This window comes from Trypanosoma grayi (genome assembly GCF_000691245.1).
Source record: "Trypanosoma grayi strain ANR4 Tgr_720_V1, whole genome shotgun sequence".
NCBI lineage: Eukaryota > Euglenozoa > Kinetoplastea > Trypanosomatida > Trypanosomatidae > Trypanosoma > Trypanosoma grayi.
In genome coordinates, this window is record NW_008826339.1 from 1 (window position 1) to 8,887 (window position 8,887).

Sequence of the window (8,887 nt, forward strand, 5' to 3'; positions counted from 1 at the left end):
CGCGCGTGAGCACGAGGAACTCGCCTGCCGGCCCCGTGCCTTCGAGCGCCAGCACCCGCGCCGGCACAGCCTGTTGCAGCGACGCATGAATGCAGCGCAGCGTGCGCGCGGGCCCTTCCTGCTGCAGCCCCGCCTCCACCACCCGCCAGAAGCACAGCGTCCCATTGTTGCCTGCCGATACAATGCCCTGCACCTCCTCCCCGTCCGCCACGCCCCGTAGCACGCAGAGGGAGAGCACGTACTTCAGCTGGTGCGCGTCCACAATCCGCTGCACCGACTTCCCCTCGCGAATGTCGAGAACCTGGATTGTACCGTCAAAGGATCCCGAAACAACCCACACGTGGTGCTCTGCAAGCGCCGGACTCCGCGCACCAGCGAAAACAAGCGACGTCACGCCACTAGCGTGCACCTGCACAAAGCGACGCACCAATTTGCGCGTCGCGGTGTTGTAGATCTTCACCCAACCGTCGCGGTACCCCACCGCCACCCACACGGCGCCATCCTCAACAGCGTCAACAGCAACACTCAGCACACCGTCTGTGTGACCCACGGAGTTCCCGACAGGCGCGGCTGATTTCCCATCAAGGAAGTCCACTGCTCCATCTGTTTTACCAACGATGATGGCGGTGTAGTTGTGTTGCTTGTCCTCTCCAGCCGAGAGAGTGGCGACAGCACAGGAAGTAGGCATTTCCGCATTGGCAAATACAACCTTTTCCCGGATATGTTTCGGGCATTGAAGCGGATAATGCAAAAATGTTGCAGAAGGAGCAGCAGCAACAACAGCGGAATCACTCGTATCCATGCGTCGACGCTTTAACGAGGGCAGCTCAGCATTGCTACCTCCGTCCGTGTTTAACAGCCTCCACAACGCCGCCGGCAGCACGCCGTTGTACGGCTCTGTGTTCCACGTAATGGCTTCCTGGAGGACTCTCAGCAGAGCCTCGCGTTTCTGGCGGACGTGCGGAGGGACGGGTCCACTATCGCTGCCCACGGCGCCGTCGGCCACGGCGTTCTTTTGCGATTCCAGCTGCTGCTGCAGACGTGCGTAGCGCGCCGCCGACGCCCGCTTCATTGCCGCGAAAACTGGCGAGTTGGTGAAGAACGCCCGCGCCGCGTGCACGAAGCCGCGCAGCGTCAAGAGTTCTTCGAAGATGTTCTCGTACAGGTCAAACATCACCTCCTCTGGCAGCAGCAGGCCGTCCACGTAGGTGGTGAGCACGGTGTCCCACTGGCCTTCGAGCACCGCCTGCTGCAGACTGGCGGGGCTCGACATCGTGACGCCGTGCTGCGCGTCCGCCTCCTGCGGCTGCACAACGTCGATTGTGTTGTGCGGCACCCGTGACTCGTTCTGCAGCGCGAGCAGCGCGTTCTTATAGCCGTACGCCCGCAGGAACGCGTATATGTGCTGCAGGACGTCCTCGTGCGCAATCACACCGTCCGCCATGACACCCGTGCCGCAAACCTCGTACCACAACACGTACAATGTGAATCTGTTTTTGTTTGTTTGTAGTATGTGGGTTGCGGCGAACACACATCATCACCACAACAAGAAGAAAGAGCGAGCGGAAGAACCAGACAATTACACAATGATGAAAGAAAAATTGAGCCAGTCGCTTCTTCACGCACACCATTGCACAGAGCGTGACTCCATTAGGCGCACATAGGGGCACAACACTGCCGGCACTCTCCCTTGTTCAACTGAGACGCAGCAGCAAGAGAAGAAAACAAAACCGGGATGCGTAATATGTGAAGCAAGCCTTCACCCACCTACACTAAAAATATACCCAACAACAACAACATCGGCAGTCGACAAGGGCAACAATCACATGATGTATAAGCGCAACAGCCATACAGCGTGCACATCGTCAGTTATGACATGACTGGACACGGTGAGCGGCAACAATCTTCGCCAGCTTTGCCAACGCGGCGGCCTCCCGCTGCGCCTGCACGGCAAGCAGACGCTCTTTTCTTAGCCGTGCATTAGCCACCTTGGCATCGATACGCTCCCGTGCTATACGCCTGGCCTCCGTCATGGCGTGTGTGTACAGTTCCCGATCGCGCTGCGCATCGTCCGACTCCATCGACAACGCGCCAACCAAAATCCCCCCATTGCTGTCAAACTGCAGCCGATTCTCCTGGATGATTTGATTACGACGAAGAACAGGCAGCAGTTCAATGGCGACGCGCCGTGCAAGACGATCCTCCTCACGTCGGCGTGTGGCAGGATCCAGCAGCGCTTCTGTTTCTGCATAGTCAGCACCGCTGCTAGTGTTGCTGCTGCGTGGCCGCTTCCATCTCCTCGAGTCGTGTTGAACCAAGACTGCATCGCACTGCAGCGTATCGGCCTGGCGTTGCCGCCGAAGGTTCACGTAATGGTCGCGCTCTTCCTGGCGCTTGAGGAACTGCTGCATGGCGGCCTGTGCCGCACGGTCAATCTCGCTACCCTCATTGACCACCGCTGCAACTGCCTCCCTTGTGTCCTCACGCCTCTGGGAGGAGCGCGGTGCGGGAGCAGCAGGTGCCACCACACGAATTTGGTGCTGCTGCTGCAAAACCGACTGCCGTCGAGCACCAGCGTCCAGCGTCTGTCGCAGACACACCGGTGGAGGCATCAATATCTTCTTCGAATGCATCGGACACGGTGGCACTGGTTGCGGCACACTCGAGACGTTCTTCTGTTGCTGCGCCTCTTCATTTTTTCCACCAGCGGCTTCAGCTTCTGCAGGTGGTGGTGTTGCGCGGAGGAGGGCGCACTCTGGGCAGAAGAACTCCGCTGGCCGTTCCACCATGTGCACGCAGTCGAGGTGCACTGTATACTGACACTGCCGACGGTCGCAGAGAATCATTCGAAAGGCATTGTCACTCTGGCCGCAGACATTGCAGACGACAAAGTTAGATGCCGATACTTCATTGCTTCCGCCGTCACCGTTGTTTCCGTCCCCGTCATCATCTTCCTCCTCCTCCCAAAGTCTGTAGTTCCGCTTCCGCACCTTTGTGACCACTTCGTTTCCGGCCGCATCCACAGAGGTGATGCGTGTAAAACGGGCCTTGCAGTGAGGGCAGACATTTGTGCTCTGCGCCCATTCTCTGATGCAGTAGGCGCAGAAGACATGACTGCAGGAGTTGAGTTGCCCGCGCGGGTTATCAGCAGGGTGGATTGTGGTGAAGCAGACGCCGCAGATGTCGTTTCCCGACGTGTACTCTGTGCCACTGCTCGGCTCGCCGCCCACACTCGGCATTGTGTCTCACGCTGGCGAAGAAATCATCATCAACGGTGCGAGGGAGAGAGAGAAAGAGAGAGAGAGAGACGAGGAGAGAAAAAGGATACACAACGAAATCCCGCTTGAACGCTCCACGGTCACCGTAGGAAGCCAAAACGGCGAGCTCAAGCAGGACAAAAAGGTAACACAGGACTGATACCTCACTGAGTCTTCCTTCGCAACCTAAACACAGACAGCAACCGGAGACTTGCGCCTGCACGGGGTCACGCATGAGCACCACAGCAACTGACCGGCTCAATCGCCCTGAAGGAATGGGTGCTTAAGAATGCTTGCGATGGTCGGCCGGTTCTTCGGGTTGGTCTGCAGGATGAACGCAAAGAACTCCACCGCCTCCTTGTCGAAGTTGGGCAGTCGCGTCGGCAGGGGCGCCACGCGGTACACCTTAAACGAGCGACTGTAGCCGGGAAGCGCCGTGACGCCCTGCCACGTCTCCTCCGTCGGTGTGCCAACAACATAGAAGATCTTGTCGAGCTGGTCGTGATTCGACTCGCCGCGGAAGAGGGAATATCCGACGACCATCTCCGCCACGATACAGCCAACGGACCACACGTCGGCTGCGGGGGTGTAGTGCCGCTCACCCAGCAGTATCTCCGGCGCACGGTACCACAGCGTCATGACCTCCCGCGTGTACGTCAGCAGCGGCATCTCGAAGGTGCGCGCCAGGCCGAAGTCGGCGAGCTTCACAATGTACGACCCGGCCGGGTCACCCTTGTCCCTCTTCGTGGCGGCCAGTAGCACGTTGCCGGGCTTCAGGTCCCTGTGGATGATGCGGTTGTTGTGGCAGCTCCACAGTGCGTGCAACATCTGCCGGGTGAAGTCCTTCACCATCGCGAGCGGCACAACCGACACGCCCCGCCCCTCCGTCCCCACCGGGCGCAGGCGGCGGATGAAGCAGCGCAGGTCCTCGTCCAGCAGCTCGAACACCAAGTAGACGCGGTGGTGGCAGCAGAGCACTTCCAGCAACCGCACCACGTTGGGGTGATCACTGAGGTCGTGCAGCAGCGTCACCTCCCGCACAGTGGTGGCCGGCACGCCCTCGCGCAGCCCTTCGAGGCGCAGCTTCTTGATGGCGTACATCGCCCCGGTGATGGTGTTGCGCGCGCGGAAGACGACGCCGTACGTGCCTTCGCCGAGAATCTCCTCCGCGGCGTATGTTTCGCCCAGCGCCGCCTTGTCGACGTCGTCCAGCAGCTGACCCCCTGGCGGCGGCGGCATCCGGCCTCTCACACGCACGCGCTATCAATCTTTCTCTCTCTCTGTCCTTTCCTTCACAGTTTCAGAAGCCGCAGCAGTGGTGGGGAAGCTCTTCACCGAAGGTGTGCGCCAGCGAAAGGGAAAAGGGGGAGCGGAGGGAAGCCCCAGCGATGCACACACAAACACACACACACACACACCAACCACCGGCACCAGATAATGATGCGTACCGCAATGTTGTACACTCGCCAATCCGAAAGAAAGGAAGAGAACAGAACAACAAACAAACACACTACTCATACACAAATACAGAAAACCAACATTGCTACATTGACTCCGAGCAAATGCTCTTCATTGCGGAGAGTGGCCAGTATTGAAGTAGAAAACCAAATGGAAAGGAATGGGGAGATGGAGAGGGTGTACGAGTTGGAAAGGGCCGAGGAGCTCTTCGCCCTCAGCGCGCATTTCGACAGAACGATAACATGGCACAATGAAATAAAAAAATAGCGCTATTCCCCCTCGCCAACCAGCGTCCCTCTCACGAACTCTCTTGCTCCCCATCCAGAAACACACACACACACACACAGCTGCACAATAGTACGGCGAGAAAGGCTACGGCTCAGCCGTCACCGGCACTGTCGCCACAGTGGACTTCTGGCGGGAGTCCATTTGCACACACGCAGCAAACAGCACACCATCGTGCTCGTATAGGGAAAGCGACGCGACGCCCAACCTCAGCGCGTCCGAATCCACCCGTACAGCAGAGAAGCTCGGCTCCTGCACCCAGAGATCTGGCAGCACGTCTTGGTGGGCGTTCACCCAGCGCTCAAATGGCAGCGGGGCACGAACACTCATACTCGTGTTCAGCGACACAGACGAGCCGGGGGAGCGGCGGAACGACAGCGCTGGCCGCTGCACGGAGTGCTCCTCCTCGTGCCAGAGGACCTGCAGCACCTTCTCCGGTGGGCTAGACGACACAACACCGGCACCGTCGCCCTCCCGCACGGCCTCCGTCTGACACGTCGAGGCCGCTGTGAAGACAGGCGCGGTATTTGCGCACGAAAACAGGGGATTCTTCTCGCTCACAAGCTGCCACGTGCGCAGTTTGTCGTCAGTGGCCACGGCATGGGCAAGGCCGTAGCGGCAGCCACCCGCTGCCACACTGCTGTGCGGGCTACCGCTACGCGACGCACCACCAGGGGCTGCCATGGGACCATTGGAGTTGGTCCTGTCACAGCTTGTGTTGCCTGCGATGCTGCCGGTGCCCAGACTGGCGTCACATACGTCTCCCGCGTTCCCTCGGCTAAAACTTGAATGACGCGACGGGTTCACTCCTACCATGCGAATGAGGTAGAATACGTGAAGCTGCTCGCGGTGTGCGACTAGGTGCGGGCGCACAACGAAGGCAGAGACACCGTCAGCTTGCGCCCATGCGGGGATGGGCAACGTTGCAATGGTCGGTGGGTTGAATAGACCCGTTACGAAGCGTCCCCAGAGCACGGTAAAGTCCTGAAGCTGATTACCAGCTTCATCGAAGTAAGGGGCGTCGCCAACAGAGGGTCTAATCTGCGCCAGCGTCACGTAGTTGCAGCCCCAGCGTTGGGGTGCACAGAAAATCTCGTAGCCCTTCTCCGTCACGTCCCTGTCGCTAACGATGCCTGAGTTTCGGCCCTTGCCCATCGTGATCATACAGCCTGCGAAATCCGAGAGGCGCGGCTTCTTCTTGCCACCGTTCGACAACCGTGAGGCGAAGAGAACGATATTGTAGTCGTCCTTCTCCGGTTCCTCCACGACGCACACCTGCGCGTGCAACAGGGCGTCATTCGTCTTGAGCGGCACCCGACCCGGAGAGGCGTGCAAGAAGGTGCGCGGCAACGAGAGAACGGTGGCGCGGCAGCGGCGCCCGCAGAAGTCCTTGCCGTTCGCCGGCGGTGTGGGCGGCGGCCCGGTGAGGCACTGCGCGAAGAGCGGCTCCGGTGACGCCGTCGCCGTCGCCGCCCTCGCACTGCGCAGCGAAGAGTCCACATCGCCCACCTTCGCCTCGACGAAGCCGGCCGTGACAAAGTTGCGCGACGCCGCGACCATTTTCCTCCCCCACGCATTCACCTCGGGCAGTACAGGGAGCGCGTTGCTCACCACCTCCGTGCGGCGCGTCTCTTCGTAGTGAATCATGTCCAACACCAGCTCGACGCTACTTACCGGCCGCACAATCTGGTACAGACTGTAGTCCTGCCGCTCACGGATGCGCACGAAGCAGCCGGACACCACGCTGTGGTAGGCACCATTGTGTGTGGGGTGTAGCAGCAGCTCCACGTCATCTCGCCGGAGGCAGATGCGGTCGATGTGGGACATATCGAACATTAGCCGACTTAGCACCGCTGGCCGTACATGCGTGCCAGACTCCGACTGACTCGGGCTACGCGACAGAGGCACCCACTCTTCCTCTTCACGGCAGAGTGCCTGCGCGAGTCCGGGCTGTGCCGGCGTTGCGCGCTGGGTTCGCCCCTCCGGCGGTGTGAAGCTAGAGTCGATGTCCTGCGGCTGCGTTGCCGCCTTCAGCGTCGTGAGCTTCACTGTGACGATGTCGGCGCCGCTGTTGAGTTTGTCCACCACCTGGGTTTGGAAGTCCGAGACGGACATCCACGTCACCGGCGCATGGAGAAGGTTGCCAAGCTCCCACACGAGCTCTTCAGAGTTGTTCGCGCTGACGAGCAACTGCTCCTGGACGTTGTCATCCATGATGGCCTTCACCCAAAACTTCATCTCATCCACTAAGTTACACACACACACGTCGCAGGTGGTTATACTGCCAGCGCAGCAGGAACCCAGTTGGGGTGCTGCTATTTCTGCTGTATAGACACACACACACGCACGCACAAGTGAATAAAGCCAAAAAAAAAAAAGAGACACAGGAGGATATGCATAGAGGCTACGAAAACAACAACAGCAACAGTGGATAACACACACCCCTTCCTGGAGATTGGGCACAGGTTGATTAGCCAACAACTGAATTTGGGAAACGATCCCCTCTGCAAATAACAACAGCAACAGCAGCAGCAGCAGCGGCGGCGCCATTGCTGCTGCTTCTGCTTCCTCTACTACTCCACTGACCACGAGGGGTCCTCGACAAAAAGGGGGATATCAACTTCAAGAATGGCCGCCTCACCACACAACACACACTCCATCTGCGCCAAATCGTTCGTAGACGTGATGCCCTCGAGGAACTGACGCGGCAGACCCTCGTCCGCGACGAACACCTCCAGGCCACCAATCTCGGACAACTTCGCCACCGCACACGCTTCATGCACGGCGTGGCGGCAGTTGGGGTATATGAGGTACGGCGCCGAGCCCTGCAGCAGCGGGCGGTGACACAACAGACAGCGCTGGCGGGTCGTGACGTACCTGAAGCGGTGCTGAAGGTACGAAACCTCCTGCTTCAGACTTTCCGATATGCGGCTCGCTTCAAGCTGCTGCTCCTTCAGTGCCGCGATGGACGTCGTGTAGGCGCCAAGACTCTTACATATTGCGTCTTTAAAGTTCTGAATGATGCTGCTGTCGCCAATATCTCCAAGTATGTCCTCCAGCTTCAGCATGCCACCAGAGTCCTCCACAACAGCAAGCGCCGCAGGTGTGCTATCCTTTTCCATCACACACTGCGCCGCGATGAGCCAGAGCTTCTTCTGCTTTGCCGGCTCCACGCTGTCGGGGAGAGACTTGAGCATCTCTTTCACTACACGCAGCGCGGGCCACTCCTCCCCCCCATTCTTGTTGCTGCTGCCGCTGAAGATGGTCGTGCTGTGGTGCCTCGGCTCCGAGCACTCCAGTGCGGTGCGAATAGCGTCCTCGTAGAGGTGCAGACGTCGGTAGAGACCGACGCACTGCCGGTACCTGCGCGCCTCGAGGCACCGCCGAAGCGCAAAGTCGACGGTGTAGAACAGCGACGACTCGAGGAACTCCTCAAGCCGCTCCCCNGAGAAGGACTCGGGGAGCTCCTCAAGCCGCTCCCCGTCGTTGTGCGCAAGGAGGCAGAGGTAGTAGTTGTGCACGACGGTGGACACACAGTCGAACTTTGTGATGCAGCGCTCAAGGAAGATGATGACCTGATGCTCGCCATTGCTTGGGTCCTCGTTCATCTGCGGCGTGTACTGAATGAAGACGGGGATGAGACGCTCAAGCTGCAGCAGCATATACGGTGCCCCCTGCGCGTCGCGCCCAACCGCGCGCAGCATGGCGGTGGTGAGGCGGATGGGGCATTTTTTCATGAGCACCGGCGCAAACTCGTACCACACCGCCAGCGTGTCCGCACGCCGTGCGTGCGCCGCGAGCACATCGGTCGCCGCGGTGTACGCGCCGTGTGAGACGTGGTGCGTGACGAGGTAGCGCAGCTTGCCGGTGCGCTCTGCGTGACGCAG

General features: G+C 59.6%; 5 protein-coding genes across 5 annotated transcripts; all 5 read right to left on the minus strand.

Moving 5' to 3' along the window:
* Positions 1 to 1,444, minus strand: DQ04_07201000 (WD40 repeat-containing protein SMU1; the record flags this gene model as incomplete). Its single annotated transcript, XM_009315061.1, has 1 exon — positions 1 to 1,444. A coding segment is annotated over one exon (1,444 nt), but the record flags the coding sequence as incomplete, so codon positions are not given.
* A 421-nt stretch (positions 1,445 to 1,865) lies between these two features.
* On the minus strand, positions 1,866 to 3,239 carry DQ04_07201010 (PHD and RING finger domain-containing protein 1-like; the record flags this gene model as incomplete). The annotated part of the gene is made up of 1 exon (XM_009315062.1): positions 1,866 to 3,239. One exon carries the CDS (start codon positions 3,237 to 3,239, stop codon positions 1,866 to 1,868), a length of 1,374 nt encoding a protein of 457 aa, XP_009313337.1.
* Positions 3,240 to 3,515: 276 nt separating this feature from the next.
* Positions 3,516 to 4,496, minus strand: DQ04_07201020 (putative cdc2-related kinase; the record flags this gene model as incomplete). The annotated part of the gene is made up of 1 exon (XM_009315063.1): positions 3,516 to 4,496. The coding sequence occupies one exon, from the start codon at positions 4,494 to 4,496 to the stop codon at positions 3,516 to 3,518; it is 981 nt and encodes a 326-aa protein (XP_009313338.1).
* Positions 4,497 to 5,087: 591 nt separating this feature from the next.
* DQ04_07201030 (hypothetical protein) lies at positions 5,088 to 7,238 on the minus strand (the record flags this gene model as incomplete). The annotated part of the gene is made up of 1 exon (XM_009315064.1): positions 5,088 to 7,238. One exon carries the CDS (start codon positions 7,236 to 7,238, stop codon positions 5,088 to 5,090), a length of 2,151 nt encoding a protein of 716 aa, XP_009313339.1.
* Positions 7,239 to 7,573: 335 nt separating this feature from the next.
* DQ04_07201040 (hypothetical protein) lies at positions 7,574 to 8,737 on the minus strand (the record flags this gene model as incomplete). Its single annotated transcript, XM_009315065.1, has 1 exon — positions 7,574 to 8,737. One exon carries the CDS (start codon positions 8,735 to 8,737, stop codon positions 7,574 to 7,576), a length of 1,164 nt encoding a protein of 387 aa, XP_009313340.1.
* Positions 8,738 to 8,887: the final 150 nt, after the last annotated feature.